A 25,585-nucleotide genomic window follows, 5' to 3' on the forward strand; every position below is an offset into this window, starting at 1 on the left:
TATTTTGGACAGTTTTATCCTCTGTCCGATCAGATTTACTAGGTGTGCACATACCCTGTTCTCCTGATTGACACCTCATCACTGGCAAAATCTCATATTTTATTTGTAGGTTTTACAACAGCAAAAAAAAAGGTAGCTCTAAATCCTGCTCATTTACTCACCAGTACACATTTGGAACAACCTATAGCGACAGTACATGGGGTTAGAAAAAGGACTGTCCAGACATGGGTAGCAGCAGCAGCAGCAGGTCATAGATTTATAGGTTTGTTTATACTGCAATCAATTATAGTACATAGGGGCTCTCCATTTAACTAATTATTAACTTCTAAAACCAACTGGCTGCTTACTTAGGTGTGTTCTTTTATGGGGGTGAATACTTTATTTACGCACTGTAACCAGCCCTGCTCTATTTGACTTTGTGATGAAATGTGGCATTGTAAAATAAAATGGTCAATGGGGAAAATGCATAGTAAAATAAAAACAGGGTATGAAACATTTACTTTTTTAGATTAAAGACTGATAAAAAAAAAAAAACTTTTCACACTAATGATAAGTACTGTGGGCAACTATAGGGGAATATTGGGCTTCTATTGAGCTCATTGATAAATTATGTGGGATACAAGCAGAGGACATGCACTGTTCTGAAATAGGAATACTGTACACATTGCACACAGATGGGGATGAACAAGGGGGTTTAACGGGGCCCTTCAGATCATTTCTGCCCATGGGGACCCAGGGGGGAGATCAGTTCGGCCATGGTGTCTGGTGGTGGACATAAAAGAGCGTGGCTGTGGGCAGATGAAGCTAATTTTGTTGCAGCTCTAATCATCTCTTATTACAACGATACTGAGTCTGCGCAGTGCGCCTCTCCGTTCCCCATGACGTAATTTGACGTTCCCGTCAGAATCCAGGAAGTGGGTCGCTCGCTGTTGTTTGTGTTCGTTGGTCGCTAACCGTCTCTGTTTTTCTGACTTAACACGTCGCTTTCACGGGCCGAAATGGCAACGTTTATTTCAGTCCCGTTGAAAAAGTCCTCTGAGGTGGATCTGGTGAAACCGCTGTCGAAATTTGTAACAGTGACATACCCAGCGGGCGAGGAGCAGGGGGAATATATCCGCGCCGTGGAGGAGTTGAACAAGCTCCGCAGGAACGCGTTGGGAAGGCCGCTGGACAAACACGAGAGCTCCCTGGAGATCCTGCTCAGGTAGAAAGTCTTTCTTTTGTCACACACCTGAACTGGCTGTGCTATTATTAACACCCAGAGAAACCTTCTGACCTGTGGCGGTGAGCTAGCCCCGTCACTGCCGCACCCAGATGTGTTAGCTATTAGTTGCTAACCTGGGAGCTAAAGTTAGTCGAGCTAACATGCTAGGAGGAATGTCTGACCATTATAAGTGACTCATGTGCTTTTCATGCCAAGTTTCCTTGAGTGGCTAAAACAGACTTGACATGTCAACTTTCGACTGAACTGTCAGATGCATATAAGGTGAAACTAGCCATGTTAGCCGAGCTGTGTGTGATCTTTAGCTGTGACTTATTCACCTTAATGACTCTAACTAAGCCCTGCCTTTAACGTTCAAACTCCTTTGTACCCAAGGTCAAACAGAGAACACACACATAAAGCATAAAACAGAAGCATATTTATGTTAAAATCCACCACCCAAGCTTAATTAAAACTGCACAACAGTGACATCATAGCGCATAAAGCTGACACAAGCTACCAACAACACCTTATGAGTACCAGCGTGTCATACACATTCAAGATCATGAGCATATTTTCATTATATTTTGAAAGTCCAAGCACAGCCAGCTCTCCTGTCGGGTGTCATTCACATTCAGGCTCAAATTCAGGCCTTCAGTGCACTGGTGTCCACATGATCAGGCATCCAGGATGACTAAGAGAAAGAACCACAGCTTCTCACACCCGCAGACCGAGATCAAAATGATTAAAGTATAACAGCCATGAGTGTATGAGAAGCAGAAGCAAGAAAAAGCATAAAGACATGAGCAGATATAAGATTTGATTAGATATGACAAGATACTGCTTTATTTATCCTGGGAAATTATTGTGCAGCAGTTGCAATGCAAAGCACCAAAGTACCATATGAACAAAACATGTAATATAAGACTAAAGAGAAGACCTATATATACACCCTCCCAGTGTATTGTACTGTAGAAAACGTAGGACAGACATATACACATATAATGTAAAAAAATAAGTGTGACAGTGCCAACCATTTTGCACAGAGGAACTGTGATGGACATAGGACTAATTTTGTTAAATAAAGCTCCATCTCCCCTGCCTGGCTGCTGTTGACTACTATCTAGCTCTTAGATAATAACACACACTTAAAATAGTTTTGACAAAGGTTTTGACCAAGTTAGCCCGCTCCTTATCTTTGATATCATGAATGAAAACGTTACTTTTGTTGGTTGACTTAATAACTACCAACATACTCAGTTCCCTAGGTGACGTATAGATGTAGACTTTGCCCTCTCTCATTTCAGTCTTGGTTCTCTATGACTCATGAGTTACCTCACGCACAGGGTTTGCCCAGATTACGTGAATGGCAAGGTATACACCTGTAGAGTGTGGGTCTCCCATTCTTCTCCACTTTGTGCTATTTTCTAGCCACAGTGGAATTGTCTTCCCAGGTCCAAGACTAGGCTCATTAAATATTAAAGAGTGCCTCAGCTCAGGGTGCTGAGTGTTAATAGCCAGCCAACAGCTGGAGAGCTGCCAAACAGGAGCAGAACTTTTACTTACCTTCAACACAATAGGTTGTTTTCGCTCATGTGACTTTGTAATGCTTATTGTTGATGGTCCCAGTTTGAGGTGTTTTTGCTCAGAATTTATGTCACCAAAATGATGTCTAAGTTATGTTAGAAATATTGATAGAAAATCAATAGGAAATATTCCTCACAGGATCTGAAAGTTTTATCCACTGTTTAAATCTGGGGATATAAATAACTAACTGATTTTCAAATGCCATTAGTTTATACATCTAAAGAGATTGTGAAATAGTAGGTGGTCTCGGCTAATTACAGGGAGGTGGAGGTTAGTCTGTGCGGAATGTGTTGTCGTTGCTGACTACTAGCATTGTGGCTTCATGGCTATCTGCACATGTAGTCTGTAAGCCATGTGCCAAGTATCCAGGGTGATGGGCCCTATCCTTTTCAAAGCCGGGCACACACGGCTTTTGTGTCACCATGGTAACCACTGTTTTGTCTAGGAGGCACACCTCGTCTCAGCTTTCGTCTGTGCATGTGTGTGTATCTGAATGGGAGAATAGCAAACTCAATATATAGGTAGTTCTGTACATTAAGTCGGTTTTTGTTTATGTGTGTTTGTTTGCACTTTACTCTTTCCTGGCACTGGGAAAGCAGGGTGGATTAACGGGTAATAGAGGATTCCCTAGCAGGCCACTCTGTGTGTTGTCATTTCTAATAATAGACTGTTCATGTCCCAAGCACAGATACTGATTAGACGAAGAGCTGAGGAGCTGTCTGTCTGTCTGTCTGTCTGTCTGTCTGTCTGTCTGTTCGTCTATCCGTCCGTCCGTCCGTGTGAGTCTATGTGTGTCTGTGTGCACTGCAGTGCGCTTGCTTGTCCAGATATTTTTTTCCTGACTCATTGTCAAGTGTTTCTGAAATGGCAGCTCTTCCTCTGACCACAGATCTCTATGTCATAACAATCACTACCTCATACCAAGTTCCTCAGTGATGATTTACTGTATGGCCTTCTCTCTTTTTTTTTTTTTTTTCATTTTTTAAAAATTTGTTGTTTAACTTTTAAATTCTAATAATAATCAGAATAGAGGCATTGCTGTCTTTCCAATGAAAACAATTTGTGCAGGTATTTTGGGTTTAGACACATAAGAAAACATGGTTTTAATCCTGCCATTTCTATCTCACTCTAGATACTATGACCAACTGTGTGCCGTGGAGCCCAAGTTTCCCTTCTCTGAAAACCAGGTGACTAATTGGAAAGCACACATAATTGTGGGTTAGATTGAGTCCCCAAACAGAAGAACTTGAACACAAAGCGTCTCTCTGTTTCCACAGCTCTGCCTAACGTTCACATGGAAGGATGCCTTTGATAAAGGATCGCTCTTCGGTGGTTCAGTCAAGCTCGGTAAGTGTTACCTCTTATCGAGTGCATTTGTATCAGTGGAAAAACTCTGCGTGTGCACAGATGCTATTAGCTGCAGAAGGAAGAAATGATATTAAGAGGAGTGAATGCCAATGTAGGATTTTACCCTATTTTTACAGCTATTTTACCCTTATCTGTCATACTATCTCTTAATCTGCGTGTCCCTTTGTGTGTGTGTGTGTCTTTCTTTTCTGGCTCGGTCTCTCTCACACACACACAAGCACACACACCCAATGAGAGACAAAGCTTTCGAACAACAAATAGGTCCCTGTTTTATTTTGGTTCAGAAATAAAACAGTAAGTGTGTAAGATAAAGAAAGACGTGACACAGGTATGTGTTTGTAATATTAGTGTGTGTCCGGGTCAAAGAGGTGCTAAAGAGGAAAAAAAAAACGCTTTAAAATTCAGGAAGTCCTTGTGAAATGAGAGAAAAGATTCCCAGATTCTTAAGACTGCTCTTTGAGGAGTTCAGTCTGCACATTTATTCTGTTCACGCTTGATTCTTTTGTCCTCTGTGGTGAATTGTGGGAGCTCATGACTGTGGGATTCTTTCCAGTGTACTCAGGGCGAGAAAAATGTAGAATGAAGTAGTAGAAAGTGCTGGTAGGAGGAAATGCCAACCCCACAAAAATACGTTGTCAACAAGCAAGAAAGCAGCCGGTATCTCATGGTGTCAAAGGCATGAAACATACATGTCAGTTTGTCCTCTTTAGGAAGTGTTTTACTCTATAGATCAAGCTGTCCCTGAAACCAGAATTCTTTTTAAAGTTCAGGACAAGGGGACAAATCATTTCTTATTCTGTTTTTTTGTGTATTGCAGCTTTGGCCAGTTTGGGCTACGAGAAGACATGTGTGTTGTTCAACGCAGCAGCTCTGGCCAGTCAGATCGCCTCAGAGCAGAACCTGGACAATGACGAAGGACTGAAGGCTGCAGCCAAATACTATCAGGTGGGTGTACTACCACATATGTATATATATCCAATTATGTATATATAGTATAATATAAAGTAACACCAGCAGCTTGAGTTTAGAGAAACTGGTGAAAGTGACTATGAAATTACAACTGAAATCCTGTCAGATTAGATCTGTCAGATCTATGCAGATGTATTTCTACTGGAAGCATCTTTGAGTCCGTTCACATTACCAGAGTTAAGTAAACTTTTTCAATGTTTTCAAAGCATGTTGAATACAAATTTGCAGCTCATTTATGATTGGTACTGATTATTTCTCTGCTTTATGCTTGACTATAAAACAGCACATTATCCAGTCTTTCTTTATTTTGGATCTGTATTTCCTGACAATTTATCAGAAGGAAAACCATGACATTCAGTCCCCTGCTTCTCAGAGGGGGCGTGACACAAACAAACAAGACCAAGGACTTGAAAATTCAGGCAGAAGTAAAATATAAAAAAAAATAGCAGGTTATTATTCCAGTCTTGGAACGAGTGTTTCATCTGTTTCTCTCTTTATCTGTCTCACGATCCAGCTGGCCAGCGGAGCGTTTGGCCATATCAAGGACACGGTGCTGTCAGCGCTGAACAGGGAGCCCACCATGGACATCTCCCCTGAAACCGTGGGCACCCTGAGCCTCATCATGCTGGCCCAGGCCCAGGAGGTCTTCTTCCTCAAAGCCACCTCAGGTACCAAAGGACGGACATCTCAGTGGTCCAAACACACACGTTGTCTTCACGCCAAGACTGTTGTATCATAAAGTGACTTTCAGACCATATCAGGGCACTGTCGGTATGATTTGTGTCAGTGTCTGTCATGATCAGAAGAAGAGAAGCACAATCCATTTTTCACTGAGTTTTAAAAGTGGATCATAGGCATGGACCACCTTAGTGTTTTGCTCAGTAATGTGTCTAACAAGTTCATGGACACTGGCATCACAAGTCTGCCAGTCCCCCAGATACAAAAGAAGCAGAGCAGTTGCACTTAGTAAATAACTTCTTTAATTACGCACACTTATGCAAATTTTTTGCCCTGAGATTTATTTCTTGTGATGGCAGTAGGCAGTTTTGATCCCGGTTGCACACAGCCTTTGTCCCAGTTCTGTCTAAAGAGTTGCTTATTCAAGTTTTGAAGGTTACATCATAAAATAAGCTCATTTAAAAATTAGACCCATATTTTTGCTGAGAGGATGAGTTTTTGTTGTAAATTAGTTGTAATACTTTGTAGGATATAAGATGTAGAAACACTGTTGTGAAATGAACGTAAAGCACAAAAGACAAAAGCAGCTGCAGAACACTTGTGTTGGTTAATCATCATGTATGGTGTCCAAGAATAAAATGTTTTATCTTAATTTTGTTTAATTTGTACTCTTAAAAGTGGCTTGTTCATCCAATAGATAAGATGAAAGACGCCGTCATCGCAAAGCTGGCCAATCAGGCTGCAGATTTCTACGGCGACGCCTTCAAGCAGTGCCAGTACAAAGACAACCTTCCCAAGGTATGTGAAGGGCACACACACACACACAGCTACACACTGACCTAAACACTGCTCGGCTTTGAAACAAAGACAGGAACAAACACGGTCACAGTCAACCATGTGTTCAGTGTGGTGACGATGCATATGGAGTTTGGATTCTGAATGGTTTGGCGTGTGTATTGTCTGTGTGATTGTGCGTATTGTTTTGTGTGTGTGTGTATTTCGGCAAAATAAGACTTGAAGAGTGGTACTCAGGTTGTGAGACTGTCCGAAATGCCACCTCTCTCTGTTCTCATTGGTCCATTTCCATCCATCCTGCTTTCACTCTGATTGGTTGGTGACTACTAAGCTGCAGTTTCACTTGTTTTCGTCCTGATTGGTTTCTTACCATCTAATCATGGGCATCTGAAGTATTTAATGTCAATCTAACACTGACTGAAGCACACACAATCACGCACACACACACAACCACAGGTTCACGCGGCAGATTTAATATTTTGAGGAAATTGCAGCTTGTGCCAGCTGTTCTAAAGTTCAAAATTATTCACACAAATTAAAACACACACGTTACACAGCACAAACAAATCTTGCTTTAATGATTAATGAATTGATCCATCAATTAGTTAGTTATAGAAAGTTATTACATTGATTTTCAATAAACGCTGTTATACAGCCTATAGTCCTCAGTGACAGCAGCTCTACACATCAAGCTCTAACTTGTTGTGTTTTGATTGTTGAGAAAGAAGATGTATCTCTCTCTTTGGACACATGAAACCAGGCTGGAAAGGAAATTATTCCTTATCTCAGAAAAAAACACTGTCAGTGTTGTCCCTGAATACAGGAAGCCAGATGCACACACACACACACACACACGCACACACACGCACACACACGCGCACACACGCGCACACACGCACACACACGCGCACACACACACACACACACACACACACACACACACACACACACACACGCACATACATACACACACACACACACACACACATACATACATACACACACACATATGGCTATGGGACTTTTGATTAAGGTGTAGCAGCTTTTGCTGAAAGGTTAAACACTCATGGCCTGTTCTGTTTTCTCTCTCGTTGTCTTCCTTTTTTTCTGCATCCCTCGTGGTGGTGGTGCCGTTGGCATTGTGCGTGCGTGCGTGCGTGTGTGTGTGCGCGCGCGCGTGTGTGTGTGCGTGCGTGCGTTGTGTTTGCACATCTCTGACCGCTTGTGCCTGTCTGTGATTTGCTTTCGTGATGTCATTTGTGATTCGACCTCGCTGGTGTGCGTCTGCCATTTTGTGGTTTGCCTTGCCATCGTGCGTGTGTGCATGTATATATCTGTTTGCGTGCCTGTGTGTTGCTCTGTGGTTGCCTCTCCCTGGTCAGTATTTTTATTTTCAGGAAGTGCTGCCGGTGCTGGCGGCCAAGCATTGCATCATGCAAGCCAACGCTGAGCTGCACCAGAGCGTCCTGGCCAAGCAGAAGAAGCGCTTTGGAGAGGAGATCGCTCGCCTGCAGGTACACGGCCTTCTAAAGACAAAACAAGTTTTGTCATATCTTGAAATAATGTGGCCACTCATTCATTATCATTTGGATTAGTTGTCTAATGTCATGAAGTTTCACATCAAAACCAGAAAACGTTTTCATGAAACAAAATCTTTTCCTCCACCTCCTCTCCTGTGGTCTGTTCATGCCTCCAGCACGCGGCAGAGCTGGTGAAGACGGTGGCGTCTCGTTACGACGAGTATGTGAGCGTTAAGGACCTGAGTGACAAGATCAACCGAGCCCTCACCGCAGCCAAAAAAGACAATGATTTTATCTACCACGACCGCGTGCCTGAGGTCAAGGATCTGGAACATATCGGCAAGGCGGCGCTGGTCAAAGCCACCGCCATCACACCTCCACTCAGCCAGAAATTCACAGGTGAGATACCCCGACATTTCACACAGTTCCTTATTGTCAAAACAGTTTGACGCACTGAGAGAGATTAAGTGTCGGCATCTGAGTATAAGACACAAGGAAAATGTATCGCCAGATAAAACGCTGCGTCAAGAGTTATTGTCAATTTTTGATCCAGTTAACATCAGAAGCTTTAAAGGAATGGTTTGACATTTTGGGAAGTATGCTTATTCACGAGTTGCCTGGCAACCTCATGGTCAGAATTTAGGAAGTTATTGCTATGCTGCATAAACCACCTCAAGACTATAACTTGGCATTTTTACACTTCTATTTATTGTACAGATTAAACAGACTAAAATAAAATGTGTTCATTATTAAGCTTTAGAGGCAGATTTTGTTACCACCAGAGAGAACCAGGCAAGCTGTTTCTTCCTGTTTCCAGTCTTTACACTAAGCTAACCGATTGCTAGCTGTTCTGTATAAGTTTTACACTAGCATAATGTACTGCATAGCATGTTGTTTGTGTCATAATTCCCATGACTCACCCTGGTTTATCTTATCATTAAGTTCTGGATGATAAAAAACAAACCGTGAGCTGAGAATTTCTGAATTCTCATTCAAAGATGTCAAACGTAAGACGGTAGTGTCCCATTCCATTTAAGTTGCTGATACAGTCCCATCTTAACTTCCTCATGATCTCATAAGTGTTGTTTACAACACTCTCTGGTGGGCTTGTTTTTTAAATTAGCTGTTTATGTTGTCCTTTTCTCTTCAGACTTGTTTGAGAAGATGGTCCCCATGGCGGTGCAGCAGTCCATGAGCATTTACAACCAGAGGAAGGCTGAGACTGTGAACAGACTGGTGGGAACGATGAGGGAGGCCACCAACCTCTGCAACGGGTACGCTGTCCTGTGTTTATACGACCTTACGTTGCTCTGCTTGTGCATGTCAGTTGACTACGCATGTAAAATAATCTTCCTATTAACACGTCCTTAAGTGCTTGTATCCATCCATTTTTAGTAAATCCATCCATGCATGGATGGATGATTTATTTATTTGTGTTTGATAATAAAATCTGACTATTCTGGTATGAAGGTAGTCTGTATAGAAATAGGATGTTCTTGGTGAGAGTTTCTAATTGTTAAGCTGACGGGGCACAAGTAGATGTTTGGAGACCATAATAACTGACAGATGATGTGTCACGGTCCATCAGAGTGTTGGCATCCCTCAACCTGCCAGCTGCTCTGGAGGATCTGTCAGGCGACTCAATCCCACAATCCATCGCTGAGAAGGCTCGATCCATCGTGCAGCAGGGAGGACTGCAGAGCGTCGAGCAGCTCATCAAAGACCTGCCTGAGCTTCTGACACGCAACAGAGAGATCCTGGACGAGGTCAGAAACGCACTGAATTATACATGTCTTACTACACTTTGTAGATCCCATAACCAGTGGCCCAACCTCTCACCTTACCACTAACCCTACCCTAACCCTAATTAATTGATTCAAGAAGTCACTTTTAGAACAGCAGCCTTTGTAACAGCTTGTTTGTCTTATAGCTTTGCTTTCTTGACAAAGTAGCATATGAATTTAATGCTGCTTAGCAGCTGACTTGGACCTGCTCAGTGTTGGACTTCTACCACAACAACCAGAAGAACACATGAATACTAAAAACTCATAATCGTCCCTAATGGCTGAAATCCCAGATCAGGATCATCACTGAAATCTAATCCACTGATTTTGGAGCCAAGGACTCTCCGTCCACCAGCCTCAGCCAGCCCATTTTTTTAGACATCTTGCTGACAAACAAACAAACAGACGGGAGTAAAAACATAAAACGCAAACTGCTTCCAAGTTTGTTGGCAGAGCTGAAAAGTCCACACCAAAATGTCCTAATTTCCCCCCAAAAGTAGTTGTTTGTGTTGTTTTAAGACGAAGAGCAATAAGTGAACATGAAAATTAAAAAACAGAAAGTACATTTCCACTTGCCAAAAAAGACTTTATTTAATTTACCAGCATTTCTGGATATTATTTGTGTTTTTAAAATTTCGACGACTCAACACATGGAAGTAGTGCTGAAACAATGAATCAAGAAAATCGTCAACAACTTTAATTATCGTATAATCGTCTGACGTTATTTATCAAGAAAAAATGCCAAATATTTTCTGACCTCAAATGTGTGGATTTGCTGCTCTTCTGTCATCCGTCACTGCACACTGTATATTTTACACTGACAGATGAGCAATTTGAAGACATTTCCTGGACCTCTCTAAACTTGTAATGGTTTTTTTTTGGTATTTTCTGACATTTCAGACATTGAAAGGTCATTGACGTTGTGTGAAAGGTGAAAGTATGTTCTGTATCGTTGCAATGAGATGGCAGAGTCTACATTATAGGCCTGAATGACTAATTAATAGTCAAAGTGTAATGATCTGAAGATCTAATGTGTGTGTTGTGTTGTCTTCAGTCTCTGAAGATGCTGGATGATGAAGAGACGACAGACAACGAGCTGAGAACCAAGTTCAACCAGCGCTGGAACAGAACCCCCTCTGGAGACCTTTACAAGCCCCTTCGTGCAGGTACACACACACACACACAGAGAAAACATGACCATGTTTCCTTTTTGCTGTGCTTTTTTTTTTTGTTCTTGAAGTTTGTCATCCACTGCACTGACAATGCTCCTAGCATCGGCCTCTTTTCTTCCTCCTCCTCTCTCGTCTCCTCTAACCTTGCCTCCCGCCCTGCCTTCATTCCCCCAGAGGGAGCTAACTTCCGCAACATTTTGGACAAGGCCGTACAGGCGGACCAGGTTGTGAAGGACCGCTACAGCACCCACTGTGACATGATCGCCCTGCTGTGTAAATCCGAGAACGAGCTCAATGCTGCCATCCCCTCTGCCAACCCAACCAGGACACTACAAGGCAGTGAGGTCTGTACTTATGTCTTTGTTTGTATGGACAGATAATGTGAAACTTTACTTTTTATTGTTATGGTTAGTTTTTCAGCATAGGGTGCGTCACTTCATCCCAAGGTATTTTGTGTGCCACATAAACTCCTGCTGCACAGAAGCACCCAGTGGACACTTTGTGCTTTATGATCCTGTCCCTCCTCCCCACAGTAGCTCCATTTTTCATTTTGTTTGCTGACTTCGCATCGCGAGTCACTGGGGAACTTAAATAACTAAGCAAGCAGAACTGGGAAAGAGTGAGGAAGAAGTGCATGTCTCCCCACAGCTACACTGTATTCATGAAAAACAACAGTATAATACAGTCATTATAAGAGTGAGAGGCCAGGGACTAATGTAGGGTGCTGTTTGCTCACTGCGTCCGTCTTCTCCATTCTACCCAGATTGTGAATGTGCTGCGCTCCCAGCTCGCTCAGCTGGATGAGATGAAGAAGGAGAGGGAGACCCTGGAGGGAGAGATCAAGGCCGTGACCTTTGACATGTCTACCACCTTCCTGACAGCACTTGCCCAGGACGGGGCCATCAATGAGGAGCATCTGTCACTCCCCCAGCTGGACCAGTTGTACGGCGCCTACAACCAGAGGGTACAGGCCAGCCTACGCACACAGGAAGACCTGCTGGGACAAGTTCAGGTACACAAACATGCACAGAGTTTGGGTTTGAGAAGGATGTTGTTATTTCACAAGCACAATATTGACTGAGCATCAAGGTGGCCAAAGAAGTAAAAGAGAACATTTCTTAATCAGGTCATGTGTCAGCAGTTTTCTATCCTCTGCCAGCTTAGAGGCCTCAACCTGTTTCCGAAATAGAGCACACAAAAAGTGAATTTCCTTACTGGAATCAATGTATCAAACAAAAAACGCATGCAAGCAGATAAACAGAAGGTGCAGATTAAGTACAAAAAGTGTGTGCCTGCTGAATGGCAACGTGCCAGAGTGTATGACGAAATAATCTGCAGTTTAGTGTCCAAATTTACTTCAACTCTTCAATCTGTGACCTCCTTACAGACGTCCCACCAGGAGTTCAGCAGTCTGAAGCAGTCCAACACGGAGGCCAACCAGAGGGAGGAGGTCCTGAAGAAGCTGGCTTCAGCCCATGACAGCTACGTCGAGATCAGCAGCAACCTGCGCGAAGGCACCAAGGTACTCGCTCAGCACAACACGTGCCTCAACAGGGATAAACTGGACTGCAGTAATGCACATCTTGTCGGAAACTTTATACTTGTATTTGCTTTGTTTGTGCGTCAAGGCGGTTTGCAAGCCAGGTGATTTATTTTTGTCCCCTTCTGTTTCTCCCACTTCAGTTTTACAACGACTTGACAGAAATCCTACTTAAGTTCCAGAACAAATGCAGCGACATCGTTTTCGCTCGCAAGACAGAACGGGATGAACTACTTAAGTATGTACTTTCCTGGTTTTTGTGCATTTTCTGGGTTTCTGTGACAGTCACGGTCTGGCTAGGAGGTAACGGTGGCCATGAGTATGGAGGAAACACAGCAGCACAGTCACTATTTGTGATGTTTGAATTCTTGTTTCAGGGAGCTGCAGCAAAGTATCGCCCGAGAGCCCAGTGCTCCCTCCTTCAACGTTCCTGCCTATCAGAGCACCCCAGCTGCCCCTGCTGCCGGCCCTACCCCTGCACCCAGGACCGTCTTCGTAAGCAGCCACTCACAAACCCAAACTGAGTACTATTTCAGCACAATGAGGCTTGTGGCTAACGACTGATCTGTGTGTCTTTTCAGCAGCCACCACAAGCTCAGCAGCAGCCCGAGGCAAAGCCTCAGCCCCCAGCCAGGCCACCTCCACCCTCCTTCACCCCTCAGGCAGCCTCCACCACTCCTGCCAATGCAATACCCACTGGCCCTCCCACAAACAACCCACCACCTGTGGCCCCACCATCCCAGGCCCAGGGGCCACCTTATCCCAGCTACCAGGGCTATCCAGGGTGAGTGTCCCATCACAACATCCTGATTTATGAGTACAACTTGATCCATATGGGGAAAGAGTGAACATGCTTTCATCCTCCTCCTCAGAAATCTTAGATGGTAAAAGTGAGTCATCCAGTCTAAATCAGTTAATTCATTAAGTTCTCAAAACATATTTCTCTTTACTGGATCTGCTTGGATACATGTGTACTCAGTATATTCAATGAAAAGTTATTTTTGGAGATGTGCTCATTGGTTGTCTTGCAGATGTTGTTGAAATTCTCTTTAACATTTCTTTCCTCTCTTGTGGTGTCTATGCAGGTACTTCCAGATGCCCATGGGCTACAATCCCTATGCGTACGGCCAGTACAACATGCCCAGCATGCCCAACATGCCCTACATGCCGTACCAGGCTACTCCAGGACAGGGAGGGTACCCTGGAGCCCCTCCTGCAGGACAGCCCTACCCTGGCTACCCTCAGCAGTCCCCTCAGCAGCAGCCGTACTACCCTCAGCAATAACTCTCCTCTCCATCCCCATCATTCCTCTTCTGACCAGTTAACACCAAATAAAGAATAGCCCCAGCAATAACACTTCATCTTCTTTAGTTCCCTCCCTTCTGATCTTTGGTTCTCTCTTACTAACAGCAGCTATTGGAGCCCAAGTGATGGGCGACCTCAGTGCTGTTTTGCACTGTTCTCTGAACTCCACTTTCTTTCTCTTCATCTCGCCCATCCTTTTCTAACCCGAGATCATGTTTTCTGGGTTCTGACAGCACTTTTCCTAAACTATCTCAACTTTCATCAATGTACTAACCCCTTTTTTTGCCCATGAAGTTATTTTTTATTTACTCATTTTCTAATGGTTTTGTTATTGGTTTAATTTAAAACATAACTGGATTCCATTGATAAGTGATTCTGTCTGGGCTGGACTGCTGTACAACACTCACGGAGATGCACAGAACGCCAGGATGTTTCCTGGTTCGGGTGTTTGTGTTGGGTGGGCGGATGGGTGGTGGTTATTAGTCATGCCACTGATGGGAGGTCACAGCCGCATCCTCACTCCCCCACTCACTCAATCAAGCTTCAATATCAACTATATTCCTATTTTTATAATGAATACTGATGCCTCGCTGATGTATAAACATATAAAAACGAATGGCCTGTAGGTTTTCTAATGTAGATGATGACTGTTGAGAGTTCTGCTCTTTTTCTTTGGCTCTTTTCTCTCTCAACCAGGGAATGTTGGTATATTTCTGTGTTACAATCAGAGGCTGTACAAGTGGGGGAAATGGCTCTATTATATAAATATATGTATAAATAAGACTGTATGTGGTTAACCAAGACACTCTGTGTGCTGCACTCTCATGCTCTTTGTGTTTATTTTTATTCCTCAGCTCTAATGTGATTAAAACAACCGCCAGCCTGAATGCGTTTGTCTTTAAAAGTTGGATGTATTGAATGCGTCTGTGCGTGTTCCTATTTTTATCAAACTGTGGACATTTGTAAAGCAGCCAGAAGAGGGCAGTCCTGCAGCTCACAGAGGGAGCAGCAGCTGAGCGCCACTTTACTTGCCATTGTTGCTCCTTTCAACCAATCGGGGAGTGAGTTGTCCCATCCGACTAATCGGACGCCTTTTGACCTCCCGAGCATTGGGGGCAGATCCCATTTAGATGACATGCAAATTACGTTCCAGTGAGGTCGTGATCTCATCCAATCATATTTCCCCGCAGGTGATTTCTCCACAGACAGATTTCATCCCCAGATATTTATTCAGTGTCAGGAGACGCTAATGATTTCACATATCTCCTCCCTGTGTATGTGTGTGTGTGTGTGTGGCAGGGAGGCAGATGGCAGCGCAGTGTGATGTCTGGAAGGATGCATGGAGATGTTGGCAGAGAGCTGCTGGTCCCCTGCCTGCATCCATCACTCCACCTCTCTCCATTTTCCCCTTTCTTCTCTCCGTCTAATCTGTCTTCTTGAGTTCCTATCAGCTCAACTGTGTTAAAAAACCCCCACCATATTTCACTCCACTTTCCCCCAGCGCTCTCGCATCCTTTGTTTTCCTTTCTATCAGCCTCTCTTCATCATATTTTTCTTTGCTCCTAAGCTTTTTCTGTATACCACCTGTCCTTTTTATATCCTCAGCTGCTCCCTCCATTTTTTTCCCCCCCTCTCCCCTGGCTTTGTCAGTTTTTGCTTACCATTCGTCTGTCCTTGCAGTCCAAGCTGCAAATCATTGGCACTGAGTTGTCTTCACTGGTCAGTATCTCTTGGCTCATAAACGTCTCATAACATCACGTCAGTCTCCAGTGTGTATGTGTGTGTTTGAGAGTGAAACTCACAAGGAAGCATACACACTTTTAATCAGATCTAACAGCTCACATCTCCTACTGGAAGTGACACAACACATACACACTGCCATGTTCCTCTCTCTCCTCCTCTATCTGTCTATACAGCATGCCGTTGCTGCCAAAGCCAATTGTAGCTCTGGATGTGTTTATCAAAGGTGTCTGTGCGTCTCAGGCGCTTAATTTTAACAAGACGTTCTCCACCAGAGGAGTGTCATATTTTAATTGGTCTGAAACAGAATAAAGGCAGTGAACAGAGCACTGCGGTGACAGGTATTAATTACCTTCTGCCTAATGGCTCCCAAACTCAGCACTCAGCCATATTGGTGCTCACACCATCCTTACTCCCCCACTCTTTTCTCTCCTCGCCTTTCTCTCCTCCTCACCATGTGTTTGTTCTGCATTAGGGCTGAATCGAGGCTTTTCTTTGGCAATGATGTTGATAATTACACAGAAATACTTGATTAAGCAAACATTCTCTAATACAGTACAATGATTTCCAGCCAGCAGCTACCTCTGATTGTGCCATGGTGTACGTGCAATAATGTGGAGTATGTTAAGTATTTTAGAATAGAAATTATGATTCAAATATATAGTCAGCTGTGACGCCTTAACAATAGGTGTTAAAACTGATTGCAGCCTAGCTAAAAGTAAGCACACATTGTTGGAGTTGCTAACTAAAAAATAATGAATCGACCCAAATAGCTGTTTAAAAGTTGAATGGTTGGAATAGTTAGCTAAAAATATGGATAAATTGTTGAGATAGTTGGAAAAATGAATAAATTTGTTCAGATATTTATTAAAAGTGATGGCTAAAAGCAATGGATGGTTGGAATGGCTACAAGTAATGGAAAAAAGGTCAGAAGAGTTAACCTAGATAAATGTTAGTAATAGTTTGCTAAATGTAATGGTTACATGGTTGAGCTAAAGGTAATGGATGGTTGAAATAGCTAAGTATTGGGTAAACAGTTGGAATAGTCAATAAGGATTGACTAGTTAGTTTAAAGTGGTGGATAATCAGTTGGAAGAGTAAATGTTAGCCTAGCTGAAAGTAATATGCAGCTAAAAGTATTTACATTACCAAAGGTGCTGTATAAATCATGGTTAAGGCTAGTGGTGCTTAAATGGTTGAAACTTCCAGCTTGTGTCGCTCAAATGGTGTCACAACCAGCCACAACGACAAATACAGACCAAACTGACAAAAACATTGGTAGTTCAATTATGTAAAATAACACTGAAACAATGGAATGGAATGGAATTATTAATTGATAGTGGTAAATATTATCCAGGCTAAAATCAACTGAAATGGACAAATCAGAAACATGGTGGGTGATGTTGATCAGATGCTACTTAACTTCATCTGACTGAGCTGATCAAGGCACGTCAGACAAGGAAGGTCATGAAGCTCTGCTGTCGTATATCGCTTTATAGTGATTTTATTGATCAGTGTTCAATTAGGGGGAGAAAGAAATTATTGTGATGATCCTCCTTTGGTGCAGCAAAGTGTGCAGACGCTCTAGCTGTCATTCTGCTTTTTGCCATCCTTTCACAAAGCGCACTGTGAAGTAGAAATGTGAAAATCTTTAAAAAGTAAGAATGACAAAGTGCTGAAATCTCAATTATGGTGTTAATTTGATCAGTTTTATCAGCTTACAAGTTGCCAGTATCAGTGCGTGTGTGTTGGCTGATAATTTTGCCTCTGTGGTAAAGCTCTCTGGCCCTGGTATGTGCGTTTTTAGCTTTTTTCCATGGAAGCGAGATGCCTGAAATAGCTCTGATTGACAGGTATAGAGACTCAGTTACTATAACAACTACCTCCTGGCTCTCATGAGCACTCTCTCTCTCTCTCTCTCTCTCTCTCTCTCTCTCTCTCTCTCTCTCTCTCTCTCTCCTCCCCCCTCACCTCTTCTCTTTTCATTTTCTTTTACCAGCTCTCCTTTTTACCCCCGTCTCTCTCTCTCACCCCCTCACTATGTGCATGTGTGGGTGTAGAGGGAAGAGATTATGAAAAAGAACTCAACTGCAATATTCCTTCACACGGGATGTTTGTGTTGCAAGATAGAGAGGCCTGGCACTAGCTATTGGATCTAACCTGTGTGGGTGAGGGTAGGCGAGAGTGGGAAGATGAAACATGCTTATACAACACAGGCAAATAAGCCTTTTATATTCTTTTCGTGTTTCCTTTTTGGTGCTTGTTCCTCTGTCAGGTTGAGCTGCTCCGCTTGTATAATCAAGTCAGTCCACTGCGCTGTGTTCCTGCATGCGTGTGTGGGTGTCTTTGCATGCATGCACGCACTTGTGTCAGCAAGTGGCACAGTGAGGCCACCTGATATGATGAGTGAATTTCAAGCACGATAGAATCTAGTGGGACTGACACTGGAGAGCTGCAGAGCGAAAGTGTGTGTGTGTGTGTGTGTGTGTGTGTGTGTGTGTGTGTGTGTGTGTGTGTGTGTGTGTGTGTGTGTGTGTGTGTGTGTGTTGGCGGGAAGAAGACGGACGTCATTGCTGCCACCTGCTTTAGTGGGACAAAGGCCTGCCACACACACACACACACACGCACACACACACATCCTTGCATATGCAGACAGCCAAGCGGAGGTCAAAGCAATCTCTTAGCATAGCATTAATGATATGATTTACTTAACCTTCTTACGCTTGAGCTATCTCAGGCCCTCCATCCCCTCCTGTCAGGGTCCGCCACTCCTCTCCTCCCCCCTGTCCCTGCCTCTCCTTTCATCTTCCCGTCTCTGAGTCATCACACAGGGTGAGAGGTCTGAGGAAAACAAGCTGCCAGAGTTGGACATGCCATAACAATGCAGCACCTGTCAGGGTGTGTGGTTGTGTGTGTGTGTGTACCTGTGTGAGTACATGTGCATGCAGCTGTCTCAGAGCGTCTGTCATCAGGAGAAAGGAGGGAACATTTCCAAGTCTTACCGTAAACGCAAAGGCACAGACCGTCCATATACATATATATATATATATATGATGTATATGTGTGTGTTTGTGTGTGTGTGCTCTCACTGCTGTGGCTGTCTCTAGAAGTTGCTCAGCCGCTTTATTGATTGGTTGTCTTGCTTTGTGACAGGAAATGAGATGGCGGGTCTCAACACCTGTGTGTGACCCCAGCCGCAGAGAGCTCCGCTAATGATCTGAGCTTGGCTGCCTGGGTCTTGTGCTCCTCACTTGGCTCAGACCTGATCAATAGCACACCCATCAGCCTCTCGCACCACACAGAGGATGGATAGTCCTCCTGTGTGTGTTTCAGATCAAATAATGAGAGCCCCTGTAGTGGTCTCTACTCCCCTCTGCTTGTTGCAGAGGTTGACAGTGTAAAAAGCCTGAGCTGTGCATCAGGTTGCCTGCCTGAGTGCTTTAATATTGATACACTTGATGCTCCAAATTGACCAGTGGAGCTCTAATCTGCATTTTTGATGTAAACTTGTGCTGATGCCGATCTTGGTGGTAATTTGAGGGCATTTCTGCGCCTTTCACACAGCAATGGGGCGATAATTCAGAATTAATTAGGCTACGATACACGGGGGAAGGCGCAGCCCATAATAAGACATTTAAAACAGGATGGGATCTGGTATCCAAGTGCAGGGTATCCATAGAGACCGTTGCTATGGCGGAGAGAAATCTCACCTCATTAGGAACAAATATAAATAGCCTTGCGACTCAGCTTATGGTCATGATGCCCACGGCTGAGAGAACAGGCTCCGAGGCTTCCAGGTCAATGATACAGGATGAGAGTCAGGATGCGGTGAAAGGGGGAGTGATAAATGGAGGAAATTATTAAGAGAATTGGGAAGAAGGGAAGAAATAAAGGAGGGAGGGAAAAGAATCAGTTCCTGAGGATGGGAGAAGCGGGGGAGGAGGAGGAGGAGGATGTATGTGTGGGAAAGACAGAAGAAGATAGATGAGGAAAAAACCAAAGTTTGTCGCTGCTGTCTGATGAAAATCTCTCAAATGTCAACCTGTTTGTTTTCATACTTGAACTAAAAATTGTATAAAAGAGCTTCATGACCGTGGGGCCTAAAAAATCAATTCAATAGCAATGCAAGTTTTTTTTTTTTTTAGTAATAAATGGTGAAATTTAATCAGGAAACATACAAGCAAGAGATAAAGATAAAACCCATAAAAACAGAAGTGCAAGAGAAAGACTAAAGTAGCATAACGAGATGGTGTGAATGATTTGTGAAAATGAGGCTGTTTTTTTTTTCTGAACTGACTTTTGCGAAACCGGTGTTTTCTTTTCCCAGGGACATGCATAATGAGTGAGGAGAGGAGAGGGGAGCAGGGAGAGGAGAGGACGGCAGGAGTTGTGGGAGGAAAGATGGGAGAGGGGGCTGTGAGAGAGGTTGACAGCCAAGTGGAGAGGAGACAGATGGGAGCAGAGAGAAAACTCCAGACATCCACCACTGATTGCATCAACAGGTCTGAGCCCCTCCAGGTATGCTGCAGTGCACCAGTGTTACTACAGTATTGACTCATCCCGTTGTTGACTGTCCAGAAGTCCTGTGTGGACTTTATCTGTCTTGCTGCCTCTTTGCTTCCTGTGTTTTACCTTTGCTTTCACTTCCTTTGTAGTCTGCTGCCTCTCTTTAGTGTGTGTGTGTGTGTGTGTGAGAGAGAGAGAGAGGCAGCACCCTTAGATAATGTGTCTCTTTGACATTCACTCTTCACCTCTTAGACAGCTGAAAGTCAGAGTAGTGACATAAGACCAAACAGCCTGTGCACACTCTGTGTATCCTGCTTCCCCCTCAACTTCTTCACCCACCCCTCCCTTTCCTCGTTAATTGCACATAAACTGCTTACATGTTTCCCCTTAAATGTGAGAGTATATTAAATATTGTAACAAAATCAGTCAGGGAGCCATTTGCACTGTGAATGCCCTCGCATCAGCGGCCACTGTGCAGCCTTTTGCAAATCTCAGGCAAACTGGTGGGTCAATTAAGGCGTAAAAAGCAGAGAGACTCCCTCCTCCTCCCCTCCTCTCGATGCAAATAAACCTTAAAAGCTTGTCGCGCCTTTCTGTTCTCCAAAGCTAAATGGTTTTCTCTGCCTTTGTTGTTAACAGTGTGTTTTCAACTCGGGAACAAAGGTGTCTGCGACTGGAAGATGAAAACTGCGACAACTGATGAAGAAGGTATAGAGTTCAGACGTGCGTTTGTGTGGGCTGTCTAATTGAGGAGATTGTTTGATTCCTCTCCCTCTGCGTTTCTCTCTCTGAAGACCTGTCAAACTCGCAATCAGCGAAAAACAACATGCATAGAGGGACTGGAGGAGCAGGAGGGAAGAAGAGTGGAGATGGAAAGACAGCGTTTAGGAGGAAAAGGAGGGAGTTTACGCCCACCGCCTAAAGAGATGAGAAGACAGGCAGAGGAGGGGAGAGTGTGTGGAGGAAGCAGTGTGTGAGTGCCAGAGCTCATCAGCCTGTCAAGCATCCGTTATAGACCACAAACCCACACAGCCATCGCACTGCTGAGGTCTATCACTTAACAGGTGCACTTCCTTCACCTTCACACACGTTTTCTTATACACTGTGATACAGTGTATACGTGAGAGTGGGTGGCCACATTTACGCACATCGAGTTTTGAGCCTTGTCCACAGCGCGCAAAGGATGATTTCCATGCAGCGGAGGGTGATCCACAGTGAGTCACTCTCATTGATCAGAAAATAAAAACCAGTCAGGTGGATTCTTCATACCGATGCTTCCTTCACCCCGCTCCTCGGCTCCTCACTGTTTTAGCTCTGCGCTGGCACAATCAGCACTCTCAGCCCAACCCACGTTTGAACCCATATTATTGCTCACTGCGCTCATAGTTTTGTAATTCTGACTGCTGACGCACTGCATCTAAATTCATCATCCACTGTCTCTGGAGGAGGAGGGGGGGGGGGTTACATCAGGGCTTTTTCACCCCAGGTCCCCCCAGATATAGGAATAGTTTAGACCACAGGACACCGCATAAGGGTGGTGTCACAAAAGCCCCATCGAATGAGGTGGATGTTGTTTGTTTCTATTGTGGGAGTGAAATGAAGCAGCAAGTGAAACCTCTCATTAGGACAGTCAATCCTCGTGAAAACTAGTGAACTGTACAGCTGAAACCCTCTCAAGTGGCCCTGGACCCTCCTCTACCCGATATCTTCCCCCTTCTTTGGTGCCCACGGTGATCACATTAACAATTTCACCAGTTTTAGATTCATTTGCAAGCAAATTGTTCGTTGCAGAACAGCGGTGACATCTGCCTCTATCCTACCAATGAGAACTGCGGTGTCGGTGTTACTAATGTAAACCCTGTTGTGATGCAGACTTGTGGCTCTGAGGAGATCATACACTATTTTAAGATGCAACTTTTTCAAAGGATCTTTCATTAATGTATATAATGTACCATATACAATTAGCTCCCGTAGCGTTATTAACATGTATAAAATATACTATAGCTATTATATAGATCTATAAATCTAACTATTTGGTATAATATTATAGTGAGAGCATTCTAAAGACCATTAAATGTAATGATCATATTTTATTTTACTATTTGAGTGCTATTAGAGCAATAGGTGTTTCTGACATGAGCATTAATGAACACATTTTCTCTCATACATAATATATAATCAAAGATATTTTACATCAAAAAAATGTGATTAGGGTTGATTCCACTTAGAGCTATTGCACACAGTAAGTAGGCTACCAATACAAAAACTAACTTCTGACCAGATAGTGCAAACAGTAATCAAAGTCGGGAGTTAAATACAGTCATTGTAAATAAAGAGGAGTATTGGAATGTGGAAATATTATGTTTAAATTGAACTTTGTTGAAATGCACAGTGCCATAATTTGGACTACATCTGTATCTCTCCATAATCTTTTGGACAGTGTGCAGCGTTTAAATTAGGAAGCATCCACTCAGCAGGTTTACCTCATTTGAATAGAGAGGCTGGAGGTCTGTTGCAGAGCATCATGAAGACTATTATTCTTACCCTGAGCCATAGTTCACATGAAAACAAAATCATAAAAATTATGTATTCTTAATTAGAATTAATGAAGCCTAAAAGAAAGAGTGTGCCACTGCATCTCACTGAGGTTAAGAAGCAAAGGAGGAGGTCTATTTGTCTGTTTCTTGTCTGTGGCTGTCTACTCACCCGGCCACATGCTCCATCATAGTTTAAATATTCATAGCCTGCTCTCTGAATATTCATGAGACCTCTATTAATATTTATGAGCTTCACTTGTTGAGGTGTCACTCGATCTCTTGTACACACATGCACACGCAGACATTTACACACACTGATGATCAAAGGAGATAACTATGTCTACACGGGGCAGATTCGCAGGCAGTGGTGTAAGTTCCTCTGGAGCTGTGATGTAATGGTAAATGAAAACCGCGGCCTTCTGTTAGTAATCAAACAGCATTCATACATCGATTTAGCAACTTACTCATTAGTTGACATTATGGAAAGAATGCCTGTTTGCCTTGTTAAATGAAAAGACTGATACGACTCTCGTGTTTGTAGAGTAAATACAAAGCTGGAGCCAGCAGCCAGTTAGCTTAGCTTAGACTGGAAACTGTCGGAAACAACTGTCCTAAAAAAATCCACTGAGAAGCACCGTTAAAGCTCATTAATCAACACGCTACATGTAAATTAAGTGTAAAAAAGTGTGAAAGAAATCATTCAACGTTTTACAGGGGGTTACGTGTCAGACAGTGAAGACTGAAGAAAGTTACGGCTCCCAGCTAAGAAAAGGTCGCACATATCACCCTTTACACCTTTAACACCCTTTGTTGTTTTTACACTGAACTTCATGTTCTGATTAAGCAAACGAGGTTTAAGGTGTTAATTAGTGAGCTTTAGAGGTGCTTGTTTTGTCCTCTTAGACGGAGCCAGGCTAGCGGTGCTTCCACTCTTTATGCTAAGCTAAGCTAAGCTAAGCTAAGCTAGGCAGGTGCTGGCTCCAGCTTCATGTTTGCCGTACTCATTTAAAACTCGGCAAGACAGCGAATACCATAAGCATAAAATGTCAAACTATTCCATTAAGTGGGAACATGGAAGATTAAAAAATAAAGCTTTTTAAGTTAAGTATGAACGCACGATAGATTAATATAGGCACACTCTAAGTGCTTACAGCCCAGTAACACTCGTACCGTAGTTTCAAGGATAATGTGTGTAGAGATAAATATTTGATGCGTTATGCATTTGGTATGTACTTATATTGAATTACTGTATGTGTCTACCAGAAGACATGATGAGTTTACCCTTCCTAAGAACAGGGCCACTACACTGACTTCCAGTAAGGTCTTCATCAGACATCTCTGCACCTCAGCGCAGCTCTGGAACTACAACACACACACAAACACACACACTCATGTACAGTCAGCTGTGCACTTTCTAATGAGGTGTGTTTATATAACAAGCCACAAGGTATTTTTGTGCGCGCTCAACGGGAAATGAGCGCCACTGAGTCTCTGTCCTGCGTGCACACATGCCAAACATACTGCCAGCACCAGCAGACAGCAGGTGTGTGTGTTTGTGTGTGTGTGTGTGTGTGTGTGTGAGAGAGAGAGAGTTTCTGTCATAGGCCACTTTTCAGGACAGATTTTAGATGATATGCACACCAGTTGTCTGTGGATGACTGCTTAAATGGATGAAAAAAAAATTTGTCCCGAGTTTGATTTCACACCATTTGTGTTGAGCACGATGTAAAATCGCTCCTCGCAAGTCAATGAAGTGTCATTAAAACATGACAAACCGCAGTGTGAATGTGTGCAGAGAGAGAGAGAGAGAGAGAGAGAGAGAGAGAGAGAGAGAGCAGTGATGCACACACACAGCAATGTCTGCTGGCTTTTGGATGACGCACATCCTGAGGCCCGCGCTCAGTCCCCTCTGCAGTTTGTGGTTATCACATTGAGTCAAATAACATAAATTCAAATCTAAATACACTTGTCAGCCTCCAGGATTAGTGTTAAGTCTCTAGATTATCGAACTCTAAACCGTATGCTTTCAAGGTGTACAGTGTTAGTTAATTCATTGAGACAAAATTTGACCATGGCAACTTCCTCTTTCTCTCAGTACATTAGAGGAATATTCTTCGCTGTGATTAAGCGATAACAGAGAATTTGTTATCTCCTTTTCTGTGCTGAAATCAGTTCTGAGGTTCCCAAAACATTAACTCAGGGTCGGGTTCAATACACTGCAGATATTAACTACTTCAGAGAGTGTTTTAAAAAGTTCAGACCGGTAATTTTCTATCTTGGGACAAGAAGGGTGAAGGGTTCCCTCCTCCAGGCTACATTTATCACATATCGGAGATCTCGGCTTATATCTTCTGTAATTTTCTCTTTGAATAATGGAGCCTGTGAATGACTTCGAACTGAATGAGACTAGAATTAATGGAACAAAAATGAATCTGCCCCGGACTCGATCCTCCCATCCTCTGTTTCCAGTTCGTTCTCCCATTTGTTCTTGATTGCTTTCGAAGGAATTGCTAAACATCATAGAAATGAGGCATGGCCTCAACAGGACCTGTTTGTAAAGTAGGACCTGTCAAAAACAGAAGCACTTTTGCTGTTAAGTGAAGGTGCATTTGTAGGAAGAAGCAGAAATTATACACAGATGAAGGTGCCTACCACGCACATAGCAATGTCTTCCAGCTGTGAAGGATTATTAAGAAGTAAAGGTGATGGAAATAGCTCATGTCCTGTTACTGGAGTAAGAATTACCAACCCCTTAGCCCGGGCCAAACCTTTATTTTCTTACAGAGCTGTATATGGTAACACTAATAGTATAGGTACATTTTCCTACTGATGTACAAAACATGGCTCCCAATCTTCATATTAGCTGTAGTGGAAGTAGTGCAG

The 25,585-nt window shown here is 43.3% G+C and overlaps 1 protein-coding gene across 4 annotated transcripts; it reads left to right on the forward strand.

Moving 5' to 3' along the window:
• The first annotated feature begins 890 nt into the window (after positions 1-890).
• On the forward strand, positions 891-14,806 carry pdcd6ip (programmed cell death 6 interacting protein). Of its 4 annotated transcripts, none has more exons than XM_070846265.1 (18): positions 891-1,204; positions 3,921-3,975; positions 4,066-4,135; positions 4,974-5,101; positions 5,640-5,793; positions 6,501-6,601; positions 7,981-8,112; positions 8,295-8,517; positions 9,269-9,392; positions 9,707-9,884; positions 10,957-11,068; positions 11,249-11,418; positions 11,838-12,086; positions 12,462-12,596; positions 12,758-12,852; positions 12,992-13,109; positions 13,196-13,398; positions 13,700-14,806. In XM_070846265.1, exons 1-18 carry the CDS (start codon positions 999-1,001, stop codon positions 13,896-13,898), a joined length of 2,652 nt encoding a protein of 883 aa, XP_070702366.1. In that variant the 5' UTR covers positions 891-998; the 3' UTR covers positions 13,899-14,806. The 4 variants fall into 4 exon arrangements, with proteins under 4 accessions (XP_070702366.1, XP_070702367.1, XP_070702368.1 ...); XM_070846266.1 differs by having other exon boundaries at positions 13,199-13,398; XM_070846267.1 differs by having other exon boundaries at positions 7,996-8,112.
• The last annotated feature ends 10,779 nt before the right edge of the window (positions 14,807-25,585 follow it).

The sequence above is a fragment of the Pempheris klunzingeri genome, chromosome 16, assembly GCF_042242105.1.
Source record: "Pempheris klunzingeri isolate RE-2024b chromosome 16, fPemKlu1.hap1, whole genome shotgun sequence".
Classification (NCBI taxonomy): Eukaryota; Metazoa; Chordata; class Actinopteri; order Acropomatiformes; family Pempheridae; genus Pempheris; species Pempheris klunzingeri.